This window comes from Mesoplodon mirus (assembly GCF_964341445.2).
Source record: "Mesoplodon mirus genome assembly, chromosome: 13".
NCBI classification, from domain to species: domain Eukaryota; kingdom Metazoa; phylum Chordata; class Mammalia; order Artiodactyla; family Ziphiidae; genus Mesoplodon; species Mesoplodon mirus.
Genome location: NC_138989.1, coordinates 62,584,847 through 62,601,504, shown reverse-complemented (window position 1 = coordinate 62,601,504; position 16,658 = coordinate 62,584,847). Strand labels below are relative to the sequence as shown.

Genomic DNA, 16,658 nt, shown 5'->3' with positions numbered 1-16,658 from the left:
TTAGGAAACGTAGACCATGTACTCAACTTTCTGTGATATGTGGTTTAACATCAAATTGTGGATAACTTAGCACCAAATATCTTTCTCCTAAGTCATATGCCTATTTTAAATGATTAAACTTTTCAACGAAATTTAACTAACTAGCCAGCACCATACTGTATGGCTTTCTTATTCTTTTTTGTTTGTTTTGGTTAAATATGTATCTGCTCATTAACTAAATTCCAGATAAGTGGGGGGAAAAGTTATTTTTTGCCCTCTGTCCACTTTCATCACTACAAGTTTTACAAAATATTCCTGAACTTTGTTTTTACAAACCAAAATTTTACCTGTTCCTACACCTAATTTCCAGGAGGACTGTCGTATGTATCCATGGCTCATCTTGAAAAGAAAGTAGAATATTAGAGAAAGGGATTGCTGGCCATATAATACTTGCAAGCTGTTTTAGGAGATGACTGTTATAACCCATACTCATATGCCCCACCCAAATTAAGGTTTTGTGTAAACCAGGATTTGGCGGATGAAGTTGAAAGGTCCTTCTCAGTACAGCCGCAAGTGAAGGCAACGTTAATAGTCTCCACTAGCACAAAATACCCAACATCCCCCCACCCCCGCCAAATTCTCTACATATCACAAAAATCTCAATATCACCAAAAAATCGGTAGGAGGAACAAAAGTCCCACCCTGATTTCATTGGGTTGGTATAGAAAGTTATTTTCATCATTTCCATTTTACTTCAAATGAAAAAGTAAAGTCCCTACTGTCATGAAACTAGTTGCTTGTAGAGGAAAAATTGAGCCCTAGCCCACTCTCGAATGAGACTTTTGATTCTGGACCATTCTTCTCAGGATTGGCAACCACTCTATTCGAATTTGTGCTTGTTATACTTTAAAAAAAAATCTGTTTCCTTTTATTTATTTATTTATATTAATTAATTAATTTTTGGCTGCGTTGGATCATCGTTGCTGCAGGCGGGCTTTCTTTGGTTGAGGTGACTGGGGGCTACTCTTTATTGTCATGCGCGGGTTTCTCACTGCAGTAGTTTCTCTTGTTGCGGAGCACGGGCTCTAGGCACGTGGGCTTCAGTATTTGCAGCAGGCCGGCTCAGTAGTTGTGGCTCGTGGGCTCTACAGCACAGGCTCGGTAGTTATGGTGCAGGGGCTTAGTTGCTCCGTGGCATGTGGGATCTTCTCAGACCAGGGCTGGAATCCATATCTCCTGCATTGGCAGGTAGATTCTTAACCACTGAGCCACCAGGGAGGTCCCCATGCTCGTTATACTTTTTAAACAATTTGCTCTAATTCGCAAACAGGATTCTTTTAGATCGAATCTAAAAGAACTGCGATTCTCAAATTTGAGTGCTTTTCAGATCATCTAGAATGGTGTGGATGCTTTTCAAAGATTCAGATTGCCCCCAATTTTTGACTCAGAGGGTCTGGAGTGTTAGCCAGCGATCTGCGGATTAATCCGCGTTAATTCTCCCAGCCGGAAACGCTCTGCTGCCAAACCGCCCAGTTGAAATAACTGTTTACTGCACCTACATCACCAAGGTTTAATAGCTGTAGCTTCGGACCCGCCACAATCAACCCCCCTGACGGTCAAGCTAGCCGCGCCCCAGGACGGGGTGACGCTAGCATCATTTCCCCGCCGGGATGCGGTCTGGTAACTGCTTCTTGGCCGGTTCCGCTACCCATGTGGTCGCCCAGGGCAACCATAAGGTCGACGCGAAAGATAAAAGTAAATGGGTAACCAATGCCTGGGCCGAAGCTGGCAAAGGTCTAATTAGTCATTTGGAGGTTCAAATCTAAAAACGATACTTAAAAAAAGTAATTACCGGCAGATTCGCGTCCGGGGAAGGGGCGGTACTTCCGGGTCACGTGTGCCGGCGCCTTGACCTTCCTCGCAGCTCGGCCATTTTGTCCCAGTCAGTCCAGAGGCTGCGGCTGCAGAGGAAGCACCTGAGGAAGAACAGCGAAGATGTTATCCGTGCGCGTCGCCGCGGCCGTGGCCCGCGCCCTCCCTCGGCGGGCCGGGCTGGTGAGCGCGGGGTGCCGGCGGCAGGGAGGGGGCTCGGCGGCAGTAGGTGGTGATGCATGGGCTCGGCCGCTCTTTCTGCGCGGAGGGTGAGGGGCTGTGGTAGGCGGCGCCATCTTGCTCCGCTGGCCACTCGGGCTGTCCTGGGCTGGCGGCGGAAGGGCCCTTTGGTCGCCCCGTGCGGGAGGGTGCAGAGCACTGCAGGGGAGGCAGTGACATTCGTGTTGTCCAGAGATGGCGCCTCCGGAGGATTCCAGTCTTTGTCTGAGAGAGGCCTTGAGTGAAGGTCAGGACTGGGGCGCTAGTTTTCCGAGGCCTGCTGCGAAACGGCGAGGTTCGGTCCCGCTGCTTCTCTGGGACTTCCTCGCTGAAGGTCAGAGCATTGTTGTCAGGCCTGGTTGAAGCGAGCGTGGGGAGCCTGACATTGTACTGAAGGTCAGCAGGCCCCAGCCTTCCACCTCTTCCCCGAGGTCGGTTCAGAGGAAATCAGTAAATGAAGGTGGCTTTCTGAATGCTTCAGTAGGCGGTCTCTTAGTGCTGAATAGTGAAACGATCATGAAAACACCGTACAGGTGCAAATATGCATTTCACTGCGGCCGATACCTTGACACCAGAGGAGCTGGCTTCTAAATTGTCCCAGTCTGGCAGATTTTTCTTTGTGGTGCTTTGACGTGTTTTAAAATTTCGTCCTTGAGGAATCGTTAGTGTTTGAGAAATCAAGTAAAATAAAATAGAACATAGGTTGGAAAAAACCTGTGGAGGTCAGTGCCCTTCATTACTAATACCACTTGGAGTTAAGGACATAACCTTTAGGTCCTGTGTAAACACTTTTACTTGTTCTTTCATCTTAAGAGTAATCTCAGTTTGGGAGGTGAAATAAATATATTGGTCATTTTACTACCCTAACAACCTTTGGTAGCGTTTTGGATTTCTGTTAGCAAAAAAAAAAAAGCATTTTTAATGATTTTCATCCAGGTCCTATAGAAGGGAGTGTCTTCAGAATTGACATTGACCAACCACAGTGTTACAACTTGAAGGAGGAGGGGTCCAGATTACTGCAAGCTTTGTTGAAGGCATTTTTTTTTTTTTAAAGTGCATGTGCCATATCTCTTAGTTTCTAATCAAGCTCTAACATCTACAGACTTTTTATTTTTAAGATTAAAATAGAAAATCTATTGAGATTTGCCCCTTTTAGGGAGCAGTTTATCAAATTGAGAATTTCCACAACTCAATTGAAATATATCTAAAGTCAAAATAATATTATCTGATGCCTTTAAAAAGAAAGATATTTTGTTAGCTGTTGCTTTTTAAAATATGCTATGCCTTTTTTAGCATATTTATCGGGTACCAGGAGCTGCATAATAAATTTTCACATAGATCAAAAGTGCTTTCTCAAGTGGTTAATATTTACGCTGATAATTTGATCAAGCCAAGCCTGCGTTTGTTTAAGCTTGCTAGTTTTATAAAGGCTTTTTTTAAAACTAGATTTTTTAAAAAAATCCTTGCACTAGGTCTCCAAAAATGCTTTGGGGTCATCCTTCATTGCTGTAAGGAACCTCCACGCCTCTAACTCTCGTCTTCAGAAGACTGGTAAGTTGTTAATTCTGTGTCTACACCACACTTACTACCTTGCTATTAAATGAAAAATGAAGTTACGTAGGTTACATACCTACTGTGGATGTTTTGGGTTTTTTCCATTAGTTTTTTCTTTCAATTTTAGTTACTATGGAATCTCTTAACCCGTAATGAGCCATTTAGCCCTGTCTTAGTAGGTTCTCTTGTTCTAGTGAAATGAACTATAATTATGTATTTCTCTTTTGATGTTAGTACAGGTTCTTTTTTTTTTTTCTCATAATGAATGCCCCTTTGGTGGAATCAAAGTATATATCAGGTGGTGGGCACCGTTTCTGATCTATGAATCTTTTCCTCTCCTAAAAAACACTGAAAAACAGGTAATTTTTACCTCTTTGTTTTTCAAAGACAATAATTGGTAACCTATACCTGGCAGTCTGAATTTGCACATTGTAAATGCAATAGAGAAATGAGGAGGTAAGCTTAGGAAGATGCTGTAGGTTGGGGAATTTCTTTTGAGTTGTGCATTAGGGCTTCCGAAATAAAGTTAGGTATTTCCCACATGCTGAGATGAAGAATAGTACCTGCGTCCTTTTAAAGGAAAAGTTACAGCTTTTCCCCACTTTTTGAAAGTGGAACATTCTAATGAAACCTTTTCTTAGCTGAAATGGCTAAGGAAAGAAGCGATTACCCTTTTTTGTAAAAGTGAAATGACATAAATGGAACTTCGGAAAAGAGGGGGCTACCTGTACTTACACTTTGTTAAACAGTTGCCTTTTTTCTGGCTGCAAGGCTTGTGGGAACTTAGTCAAGACCAGGGATTGAGCCTGCGCCTTCAGCAGTGAAAGCACAGAGTCCTAACCACTGGATCGCCAGAGAATTCCCAAAGAGTTGCTTTTTTTTTTTTTTGCGGTACGCGGGCCTCTCACTGCTGTGGCCTCTCCCGTTGTGGAGCACAGGCTCCGGACGCACAGGCTCAGCGGCCATGGCTCACGGGCCCAGCCGCTCCGCGGCATGTGGGGTCTTCCCGGACCGGGGCACGAACCCGTGTCCCCTGAGTCGGCAGGCGGACTCTCAACCGCTGCGCCACCAGGGAAGACCCAAAGAGTTGCTTTTTAAAATACACTGCATTTTAAAAATATGCTTTTTATAGAGTTTAGTCTGAGTTATATTCAAGTTTTAACATAAATACAGATTTCCTAGAGATTAAACCAAAGAATTTTGTCTCCTGAAGTTTTCTCTCAGTCCCTTGGATTCATTTTCATAGTGGTAGGTATCAAGCTTTTTTGAATAAAATGTTGGACATTATGTTTTAGAATGCAATTTGATGATTATGATCACAACTGTAGTTTATATATTGTTAGGGAAATGAGTTTCGAAAAGGTCCTTGGACCAGGCTGTTTTTGTAATGGAATTGTCCTCTCTTAATAGGCACTGCTGAGGTGTCCTCTATTCTTGAAGAGCGTATTCTTGGAGCTGATACCTCTGTTGACCTTGAAGAGACTGGGCGTGTTTTAAGTATTGGTGATGGTATTGCCCGTGTACATGGGCTGAGAAATGTTCAAGCAGAAGAAATGGTAGAGTTTTCTTCAGGTTTAAAGGTGAATTATAAAATAAGATTTTGATGTTTTAGCATTGGTGTCTCCTCAGTTATTCATTTAGTAATTCAGAGATTGTGTCAGATTTTTTTTTTTAACTTTGAATCCAAATCTGCTTCACTGTTTGTGTTTGTCATTATTATAGATTGTGAAAAAAATAAATTTTTTGTTAATCAAACTTTTTACCCTAGGGACTGATTTACACATAAGTTGTAACCATTAGCATTGAAATATAAAACTGAGTAAATCTTCACCCAGATTTTGAGAAGTTAAAGTCTGGTTGTAGCTGTTAAGATCATCCTATACGAAAGCATTTGATAACTTTAATTAAATTCATTTCCGTTGGAAAGTTGAAAGCCACTGACTTTGTATTTCTAGTAAGAGTGGATCTATTGTTGAGAAGTGAGCTAGTGATGTAGCTATCAGAAGCTCTCTAATAATACAAGTCTACTTTTTTCTATTAGATTGAGCCTAGTTGGGCAGTAGGGTGAGAAAAGTTGTAGGAGTCATGGGTTCTCTGATGAAAGCGGAGCATGATATCCAGGTGGACCAGGAGCAGTAGAATTATCCACTAATCACACAGGGGGAAAGATCTTGGTCTTCTTGCTAGTGTCCTGTGTGGAAAAAGAGCCTGTTGGTGTGGAAGACTAATTATGGAGCCGAAAGTTTTATCAGTAGCTCTCAGACCTTGGCTAAAAATTTAACGTCTCATTTATAGTGTATATATCTCTTTGAGAGGTTAGGTTGAAATAGATGAACTGAATTTCCTTTTAGCTTTTTTTTGGGGGGGGTGCTGTGTTGGGTCTTCGTGGCTGCACATCACATGGGCTTTCCCTAGTTGTGGTGAGCAGGAGCTACTCTTCATTGCAGTGCACTGGCTTCTTATTGCAGTGGCTTCTCTTGTTGCAGAGTACAGACTCTAGCTGCGTGGGCCCAGTAGTTGTGGCTCGCAAGCTCAGTAGTTATGGCACACAGGCTTAGTTGCTCCGCAGCATGTGGGATCTTCCCGGACCAGGGCTCAAACCCGTGTCCCCTGCACTGGCAGGCGGATTCCTAACCACTGTGCCACCAGGGAAGTCCCAACAGGGCAATTATTAATTTAAATTTTAAATAGCCACATGTGATTAGTGACTACTCTGTTGAACATCAGATATTCAGACTAAAGATTTTGTACATGCGATGATATTCCATGATATTCCTCCGTATTTACTGTAAGTAATTCTCCAGAGCTTCATTTATTGACCAGAGTCAGTTCCTGGACTAGCCTTTTTGCTTTGGTTATGATTTAGGGACCTAAAGTCTTACCATTTTGAAATACGATTGTATTGATGAGGGGTGACCCAGCACTGTCATATTATATAGATTTGTTCTTGATTAAGTAGCTTTTTTTTTTCTGTTTTTTTTTTTTTTTTTTTTTTTTTGCGGTACGCGGGCCTCTCACTGTTGTGGCCTCTCCCGCTGCGGAGCACAGGCTCCGGACGCGCAGGCTCAGCGGCCATGGCTCACGGGCCCAGCCACTCCGCGGCATGTGGGATCTTCCCGGACCGGGGCACGAACCCACGTCCCCTGCATCGGCAGGCGGACTCTCAACCACTGCGCCACCAGGGAAGCCCGATTAAGTAGCTTTTAATTTAACTTTTTAGTAACCTGTTGGGTACAGGTTCTGACTAGATAGTTTTTTAAAATTGTTCATGGAGTTCTCACAGATGTGAATCAAACATGTCTTAAAATTCCCAGTTGAGGGCTTCCCTGGTGGCGCAGTGGTTGAGAGTCTGCCTGCCGATGCAGGGGACACGGGTTCGTGCCCCGGTCCGGGAAGATCCCACATGCCGCGGAGTGGCTGGGCCCGTGAGCCTTGGCCGCTGAGCCTGCGCGTCCGGAGCCTGTGCTCCGCAACGGGAGAGGCCACAACAGTGAGAGGCCCGCGTACTGCAAAAAAAAAAAAAAAAAAAAAAAAAATTCCCAGTTGACCTTGATAGCTTTATTTCATACTGGCACCCAGTTCAAAAACCATAGTCAAAGGAAATGCAGTAGAAAAAGCTTAAAGTGTTCAATTTCTTTGCTTCTTTTAGTTCTTAGAGGATGTGATAAGGTGCTTCTTAGGCTTATAATTCTAACCTATGATTATTCAAGGGAACATGTTGCTGTTTTAGAAGTCTTAACTAAGGAAGATTGTTCGTTGGAAAGATACGAGTAAACCAGATATGAAACCTTCTTAACTAAGGAAGATTGTTCGTTGGAAAGATACGAGTAAACCAGATCTGAAAAGTCAATATTACTTTTTCCCTCTATTTTCATATGTAGTGTATGTATATGGGAAGAAGTGCCACTCAAGCTTCATGGATATTCAATTTTGTCTTTTGTGTAGGGTATGTCTCTGAACTTGGAACCTGACAATGTTGGTGTTGTCGTGTTTGGAAATGATAAACTAATTAAGGAAGGAGATATTGTGAAGAGAACTGGGGCTATTGTGGATGTTCCAGTCGGCGAGGAGCTGTTGGGGCGTGTAGTAGATGCTCTTGGTAATGCCATTGATGGAAAGGTAGGTTTAACATTTATTAGATGTGGTTGTAGCTTCTAACAGAGAGCCAAACTGATTGTTCTGGGGTTTCTTTTTATCGTTTAACAGGGTCCAATTGGTTCCAAGACCCGAAGGCGAGTTGGTCTGAAAGCCCCTGGGATCATTCCTCGAATCTCTGTGCGGGAACCAATGCAGACTGGCATTAAGGCTGTGGACAGCTTGGTGCCGATTGGTCGTGGTCAACGTGAGCTGATTATTGGTGACCGACAGACTGGGTAAAGACTTGATAGTTTGTTGAAAAGTTCTAACTAAAATTTGCTCTATGGAAAGATTACTTTTAGGCTTGGAATGGTAAATACTTTAGATATCCAGGAGAGAGTAGAATGTGATATGAGGAGGAAGAGGAAGAGGAGTGAAATTTAAGTTGGGGGATCCTTTGAAGTATTTAGTAAGATTTATGTTTATTTTCTCTTTTTAAAGCAAAACATCAATTGCTATTGACACAATCATTAACCAGAAACGATTCAATGATGGAACTGATGAAAAGAAGAAGCTATACTGTATCTACGTTGCTATTGGTCAAAAGAGATCCACTGTTGCCCAGTTGGTGAAGAGACTTACAGATGCAGGTATTAAGGAACTGTAGTGTCATTGCTGTTATCTTGGATGCTGCTAGTCTTAGGATAGCTTATGCTTAATGTAGGCTGATTTTAATTACTCCCTAATGAGCTGAAGTTTCTAATATAAATCAATACAAAAGTAATAGGTAAAAACCTAGTATAAAACAGCAGCTAACTTTTAAGGTTCTGTCAGTTTCTTTAAAGTAGAAGCTATTTGGATAATTTTAATAGTAAATCACAGTAGTAAAGCACTTAGATAATTTTTATTCTCGTCTCTAATCTAAAATCACAATATTGATAACCATATAAAACTTAAAATTTATTTTCTTCTCAGATGCCATGAAGTACACCATTGTGGTTTCAGCTACTGCTTCGGATGCTGCCCCACTTCAGTACCTGGCTCCTTATTCTGGATGTTCTATGGGAGAATATTTTAGGGATAATGGCAAGCATGCTTTGATCATTTATGACGACTTATCCAAACAGGTCAAATGAAATGTGTTTTTAGACTCTGTATGTTGGTGCCCCAGTGGTAGTTGACAATTGTAGCTTCTGTCTAATAGGTGAACTTCACAACCCTTTTCTATACCATAGGCTGTTGCTTATCGTCAGATGTCTCTGCTGCTCCGCCGACCCCCTGGTCGTGAGGCCTATCCTGGTGATGTGTTCTACCTACACTCCCGTCTGCTAGAGAGAGCAGCCAAAATGAACGATGCTTTTGGTGGTGGCTCCTTGACTGCTTTACCAGTCATAGAAACACAAGCTGGTGATGTGTCTGCTTACATTCCAACGAATGTCATTTCCATCACTGATGGACAGGTATTGATTTTATGATTAAATAAGTGTGAAAGCTTCGGATGATTTGAAGGCATTGGTTGAGATTAGTAGTTTTGAATTTGTTAAATTTGTTAATTTGTTAAATGCTTTTTACTTTTCATTATGGAAAATCTCAAATGTAAAGAGGATAGTATAATGAAACCCCACATATCCCACCCATTTATCAATTCGTGGTATAGTGTACTTCTTTCTTTTTACCCACTATTCTCTTCCCTGTATAATTTTGAAGCAAATCCTGGAGAGATCACACCACTTCACCTGTATAAGTTTCAATATAAATACGATACCTGTTCTTTTCTCATCTCACTCACATTTCCTAATCTCAGCAATAGAATATGCAGGTTGATTGGGTTGTGAAAGATTTGAGGAGCTCTTTACCATAAGAAGACATTTAGCATTCTTCCTGGCTTCAGCTTTTGCTACAATGACTTAATTTTGAAAATAGTTGATTTCTTTAGGCCTGCTAATAAGCGTGAGTATTTTCCTTACATTTAGATTTTCTTGGAAACAGAATTGTTCTACAAAGGTATCCGTCCTGCCATTAACGTTGGTTTGTCTGTATCCCGTGTTGGATCTGCTGCCCAAACCAGGGCCATGAAACAGGTAATTTGCATCACTTTGTCATTAGGTTAAACATCAAAGTGTATGGTGGTCTGTGTCATCGAGGTAAGTATTTTTGTATGGTGTGAATTAACCGTTTCTGTATTTCAGGTGGCGGGTACCATGAAACTGGAATTGGCTCAGTATCGTGAGGTTGCTGCTTTTGCCCAGTTTGGTTCTGACCTCGATGCTGCCACTCAGCAGCTCTTGAGCCGTGGTGTGCGCTTGACTGAGTTGCTGAAGCAAGGACAGTATTGTGAGTTGTACTTTCCATTTGGTCAAGTTCCTACTGTGTGTTAGGACCTGGGAATATCACATAGCTCCTTATAAGAATATGTGCTGTTAATCTTTGATCAAAGATGTTGTCTTTTTGTGTGTGTGTGTGGGGGGGGGTACGTGGGCCTCTCACTGTTGTGGCCTCTCCTGTTGCGGAGCACAGGCTCTGGACGCGCAGGCTCAGCGGCCATGGCTCATGGGCCCAGCCGCTCTGCGGCATATAGGATCTTCCCGGACCGGGGCACAGACCCGTGTCCCCTGCATCAGCAGGCCGACTCTCAACCACTGCGCCACCAGGGAAGCCCGATGTTGTCTTTTGAATGTGATTGATACCTGTGTTACTTAATTAAAATACAGTCCTTATCATTTGAATGTAAATGTGAGGAAAGGTGTACTAATACCTTTCGTTTGGGAGTTAAGACATAGTAGATTCCATTCCTCCCCACCATCGCCCTCTTGGCTATATGATTGTGGAATTTGGCAGATTTAAAAGAATGTTAGTGTTGGGAATTCCCTGGCAGTCTAGTGGTTAGGACTCTGCCAAGGGCCTGGGTTCGATCCCTGGTCAGGGAACTAAGGTCCTGCAAGCTGCGTGGGTGCAGCCAAAAAAAAAATGAAAAAAAAAAAAAAAAGAATGTTAGTATGTACTACTTTGTTATAAAATTTCAGCAAGTTATTTATACCCAAAAGAATATAAATGCTGCTGGATGATATACAGTGCTCATGGAATATGCTCAAAGGTTACAGTTTAAGGCCTACCATTATGAGGAAAAAACTGATTCAGGGCGGGGAGGCAGGAAGGAGTACTGATGTGGAGTTCCCACTTGTGAAAGTAGGCGATCTATAGAGACATGTTAATAATTTGTGGAAAAAGTAAGTTTCTCTGACTTTGGAAACATGGCATTTATTTGTTGAGCAACTCACTTATTTCTTTTCAGCTCCCATGGCTATTGAAGAGCAAGTGGCTGTTATCTACGCTGGTGTCAGGGGGTATCTTGATAAGCTGGAGCCCAGCAAGATCACAAAGTTTGAGAATGCTTTCTTGTCTCATGTTATCAGCCAACATCAAACCCTGTTGGGCAAAATCAGGTATGAACACAACTGATGTCTTTTGTTAAAATTCTTTTGAATTCTGTAATTAAGCTAGTCATTGAATTTTTATCCAGGTCAGAACTGATCAGCTTTTTTTTTCAAAATAGGGTTGATGGAAAGATCTCAGAAGAGTCAGATGCAAAGATGAAAGAGGTTGTAACAAACTTCTTGGCTGGGTTTGAAGCTTAAACTCCTATGGATTCACATCAAATGCCAGTTTGGTTTTGTCATTGTTTCTTCTTGTTCCATTTGTAAAAGGATTATTCCAATACTGCAGATGTACAGTAATCACGTTAAAATAAAGGTTCCATATTGCTTGCTGTCTTTCTATAGATTCTTTTTTTTTTCTTTTTTGTGGTACGCGGGCCTCTCACTGCTGTGGCCTCTCCTGTTGCGGAGCACAGGCTCCGGATGCGCAGGCTCAGCGGCCGTGACTCACGGGCCCAGCCGCTCCATGGCATGTGGGATCCTCCCGGACTGGGGCACGAACCCGTGTCCCCTGCATTGGCAGGCAGGCTCTCAACCACTGTGCCATTAGCGAAGCCCGAATGTCTTTCACTTTGATGTTTTCCTCATGATTAGACTAGGGTTATAGGTTTTTAGGTGAAAGACCACAGAGGTAAATTACCAGTCTTATCACCTGATGTCAAGGGTACATACTGTCAGTGTGAGTTATGACTGTTCATGTTAATCTTGATCACCTGCCTGAGGTTTTGTTTATCAGGCTTCTCCACTGTAAGGTTACTCTCCCACCACCTCCTTCCATATTTTATTCTTTGGGGGGAAGTGACTACTCATAGCTTCCACTGAAGGGATGGGAAGTTTTGCTCACCTCCTTGAAGGTGGAGCATCAACATAAATTATTTGGAATTATGCACAGAAGATTTATATATCCTTTATTTATGTATTCAGTCACCTGATTTATATCAGTACGAATTCCTGGTTAATTATTTTATACTTTGGGTTATAATGCAGTATTACATTTCTCTTGTTCAAATTGTTCCAGCTTTGGTCATTGTGGCCTCTTTCAGTTGGCTCCGGTGCCCCTTTGTAATGCCCTCAATTGTGTATGTGTACGTGTGGGCTTTCTGGTACTGCAAAATGCTCCATGCTTACCTTATATTGTATATTTCCTGCCCCAGCCCTAGAAACAGTCCTGGTTTTTTGGTTTTAGTTTTATAAGTTACACACACACACACACACACACACACACACACAGGCACACACACACATATATATATATACACATACTGGATATGAGTTCTTTGTAGGATAAATGTATTATAAATTTCATCTCCTATTCTTTAGCTTTTCACTCTTAAATGGTGACTTTTGACGAGAAAGCCCCACATGCAGTAGGTTGTTTTTTGTGACAGTGAATATCAAAGTTTTTCCATCTTTAAACTACTTTGACCAGGAACAGATCCTCTGAGTTCCTTACCTCACTCAATTTCACTTATGAAAATTCCAAACTTAAAAGGTGTTGAGGAGAGGGAATTTTCCCCTCCCCCTCTTTGACTGGCGTACTAATAAAATTGACACCTGACAGATTAACAAGAGAAAAAGTAACAAATTTTAATTCGTGCACGTGGAAGTCTCAGAAATGGGATATAAGAAGTGGCTAAAGCAGGCAACTTTTACACTTTTTATTTATTTTTAAATATATTTATTTTTATATTTGGCTGCATTGGGTCTTAGTCACTGCGCACGGGCTTTCTCTAGCTGCGGTGAGCGGGGGCTACTCTTCGTTGCGGTGTGCAGACTTCTTGTAGTAGCTTCTGTTGCGGAGCACAGGCTCTAGGCATGAGGGCTTCAGTAGTTGTGGCACACAGGCTCAGCAGTTGTGGCTCGCGGGCTCTAGAGCGCAGGCTCAGTATTTGTGGCACACGGGCTTAGTTGCTCCACGGCATGTGGGATCTTCCTGGACCAGGGCTTGAACCCATGTCCCCCGCATTGGCAGGTGGATTCTTAACCACTGCACCACCAGGGGAAGCCCCTATTAGACAAAGAATAAATTTGATAGGAATTGTCAGGACAAAGAAACTTAGGCTTTGGGTGCTTAATAAGTGAGTCTAAACAGAGTTTGGGCTTGGGGTAGTAAATGACAGAATTACAGTAACAAGTTTTGTTTATAAAGGCTGAATTCCATATCTCTGGTGATGATGTATTTCAACCTAGTACTGGGAGGGCACCTTCCAAATGGGAGATTTATTTCCTGCTTTCAGGGAGACAGGATGGTCAGGTGTCCCTCTTGCATTTGCAATTTAAATAACTTTAACTCAAAATCAGTTATGCCACTGAGGCATATTTTGTGGGTGATCTGCCTTGGGCCCCAACAATGGTATTCACCCTAACCCTTGCTTTGATCCATGCAGCTAGTAGTCCTTGGGCACTGAAGCCTCCTCCTGGAAGTTTTCCCTTTGTATTCTATTCCTGTCCTGTTCTGACCCTCTGTTCCATTCCTCAATCTACTCAGCTTCTAAGTGACGAAATCCATCCTCTCTGCTTTTGACATTGACTTGGCAGACCTAATAACACAGCTTACTCCTGCCCTCTGGTGCTTTTGTGCCATGGCCTCTGCTTGGCCAGGTCCTGGTCCTCAGATCCTGGCTTTACCTCCTTGGCCAGGTTTGCTCCTGTCTCCTGGAAGGGAGGGATTGGACTATAGGAACTGAAGTAAAAATTGGTTCTGCTGTTGATGATCAGAGAGAGCTTATTGAATTCCCTGGCTGGCTCCATCATTGTCTAATCCATGAGAGTACTTGAGAAAATATCCTTATCTTGAGGTGCTTTTCAGTGTTCTTGGGGAGGTAAGCTATCAGGAACAGAAATTAGAGAAGAACATAAGGATATAAATTATACTTCATTAAGGGCTAGTTTGTGTGACAAGGATGACAATTTCTAGAAATTCAAGAAGTGAGAAGACACGGCTGGAGAAGGTGGGGAAGTGGTGCTGAGATGGAACTTGAGCAGAAAGAAGAGTAGCACCCAGGCAGCCTGCAAAAGATGAGCAAAGTTGGGATGGCAGAAAAGCCTGACTGGCCTGGGGTGAGGAGAGGGGAGGAAGCCGGGGAGTGAAGTGGGAAAGGTCAGGGTAGGGAGGGTCTTGACCACACAGGGGCATTTGGGACTTAATTGTGATAGGGAAACGTGGCTCTGTGAGGAGAGCAGAGACAAGAAGAAAGCAGTGTTTCAAGAAGGAACAACTAAGAGGAATTGGTGGAGAGGAGGAAGAGGAATGCAGACCGATTTTTTTTAAGTGTGAAGGAAAATTGGTGATTTTAGTGGGCATTTGTTATTTTTGCTGCTCACCATCCATTTATCCTATTTCAGGGAAAAGATCCCTATTTCCTTCTGGGGAAGCCTCCTTTTCCTCCCTAACTTCTGGAAAACAATTTGACAGTTTTATTTCAAAACCTTAAAAATGTTTATATTATTTAACCTGTAATGCAACTATGAGGAATTTTTTTTGAGGTATAGTTGATTTTCAATGCTGATTTCTGCTGTACAGCAAAGTGATTCAGTTATACGTATATATACATTCTTTTTTAAAATATTCTTTTCCATTATGGTTTATCATAGGATATTGAATATAGTTCCCTGTGCTACACAGTAGGACCTTGTTTATCCATTCCATATATAACAGCTTACATCTGCTAGCCCCAACCTCCCACTCCATCCCTCCCCCAAACCCCTCCCCCTTGGCAACCGCAAGTCTGTTCTCTATGTCCATGAGTCTGTTTCTGTTTCGTAGATAGGTTCATTTGTGTCATTTAGATTCCACATATAAGTGATATCATATGATATTTGTCTTTTTCTGATGTATTTCACTCAGTATGATAATCTCTAGTTGCAACCATGTTGCTGAAAATGGCATTTATTTCATTCTTTTTTATGGCTGAGTCATATTCCATTGTATATGTGTACCACATCTTCTTTATCCATTCATCTGTCCATGGACATTTAGGTTGTTTCCATATCTTGGCTATTGTGAACAGTGCTGCTATGAACATTCCATTATGAAGAATTTTAACAAAAATTTATATGAAAGATTTATCACAGTAATATTTCTAAAAGCATTAATAAAATGCTAAGGAAGTATTGGTATATCCACTTGATAGGAAATTACACAAAAGTTAAAAAATGACACTGAAGATTTTTCTTTTTAATTTTGGGGGGGTTTGAAATAAATTCACACTGTATAAATTCAGAGGTCCAGAGAGCATGAAGAAAAGTAGGTCTCCTTCCCGCCTGTGCCCCTCTCTGCCCCATCCCCCCATCAAAGAAACCCATTTAAAACGTGTCTATTCCTTTTCCTCCTCATCCAATGGCAGTTTGTTTTGCTTTTTTTTCCCCCACTTAATAGCTGTTGATTGTCCCATATCAAAACACAGCTTCCTCACTTTTTTAATGCTTGAATATGATTTCATTGTATAGCTGTATCACAATCTATTGAGCTAGTTCTCCACTGATGGCATTTAGTTCTTTAAAATCTTTGGCAGAATAACATGCTGTTATAAATAACTATACATACTTCACTTGGCACACATAAGGATATTTGGAGGGTAAATTCTTCAACATGGAGTTGTTGGGTCAAAACACAGGAGCAGTTAGGGAATTCCCTGGCACTCCAGTGGTTAGGACTCTGCGCTTTCACTGCTGAGGGTGTAGGTTCAATTCCTGGTCAGGAACAATCCTGCAAGATCCTGCAAGCCTCGTGGCCCCCAAATAAATAAATAAATAAGAGCATGTAAAATTTTGACGACATGGCCAAATTTCTCTTCACAGAGACTTTCAATTTTTACATGAAAGAGTACCTGTCTTGTTGGCCAGCACCAGGTGCTATCAAACTTTTTTTTTTTTTTTTTGCGGTACGCGGACCTCTCACTGTTGTGGCCTCTCCCGTTGCGGACCACAGGCTCTGGACGCGCAGGCTCAGAGGCCATGGCTCACGGGCCCAGCCGCTCCACGGCATGTGGGATCTTCTCGGACCGGGGCACGAACCCGTGTCCCCTGCATCGGCAGGCGGACTCTCAACCACTGCGCCACCAGGGAAGCCCTATCAAACTTTTTGTTAGGAAAAGTGTGTTAAAGGACTTTAGAAAATACGAATGAAATTCTGTTAAGTTACAAAAGCAAAACTCAAAATTTTATGTACAGTAAGAGCTCAATCATGCAAATGTATATTATCGGAAGAGATGCCAAAACATTAATAGTGGTTTATCTTAAATGTATTGATCATTAAACTTCATCATTCCATTGTTGCTGTAGTAGTGTTATTTAATTTCGTTAGTAAAATGTCCCCAAATTGTTATAGACCCTTGGATATAGTACAGATATTACTTGTCTTTTTACTCCCAACACCTGTCCAGGTGATGAGGTTAGTAGATGAGGAATGAATGAGGAATATTTTCTGGCAGCGCGGACAAGCATTTGCAATTTGCAATCTTGCCACCGGGTGGTGGAAGAGAGTTAAAATCCAGGGGACTGGGTTTGAGCCATGAAAATCAA

The 16,658-nt window shown here is 42.1% G+C and overlaps 1 protein-coding gene across 1 annotated transcript; it reads left to right on the top strand.

Moving 5' to 3' along the window:
• The first annotated feature begins 1,901 nt into the window (after positions 1-1,901).
• On the top strand, positions 1,902-11,479 carry ATP5F1A (ATP synthase F1 subunit alpha). Its single transcript, XM_082640061.1, has 12 exons — positions 1,902-2,034; positions 3,543-3,621; positions 5,035-5,204; positions 7,570-7,743; positions 7,831-7,997; positions 8,203-8,351; positions 8,677-8,828; positions 8,937-9,161; positions 9,675-9,782; positions 9,891-10,035; positions 10,994-11,144; positions 11,255-11,479. The coding sequence occupies exons 1-12, from the start codon at positions 1,975-1,977 to the stop codon at positions 11,334-11,336; spliced, it is 1,662 nt and encodes a 553-aa protein (XP_082496187.1). The 5' UTR covers positions 1,902-1,974; the 3' UTR covers positions 11,337-11,479.
• The last annotated feature ends 5,179 nt before the right edge of the window (positions 11,480-16,658 follow it).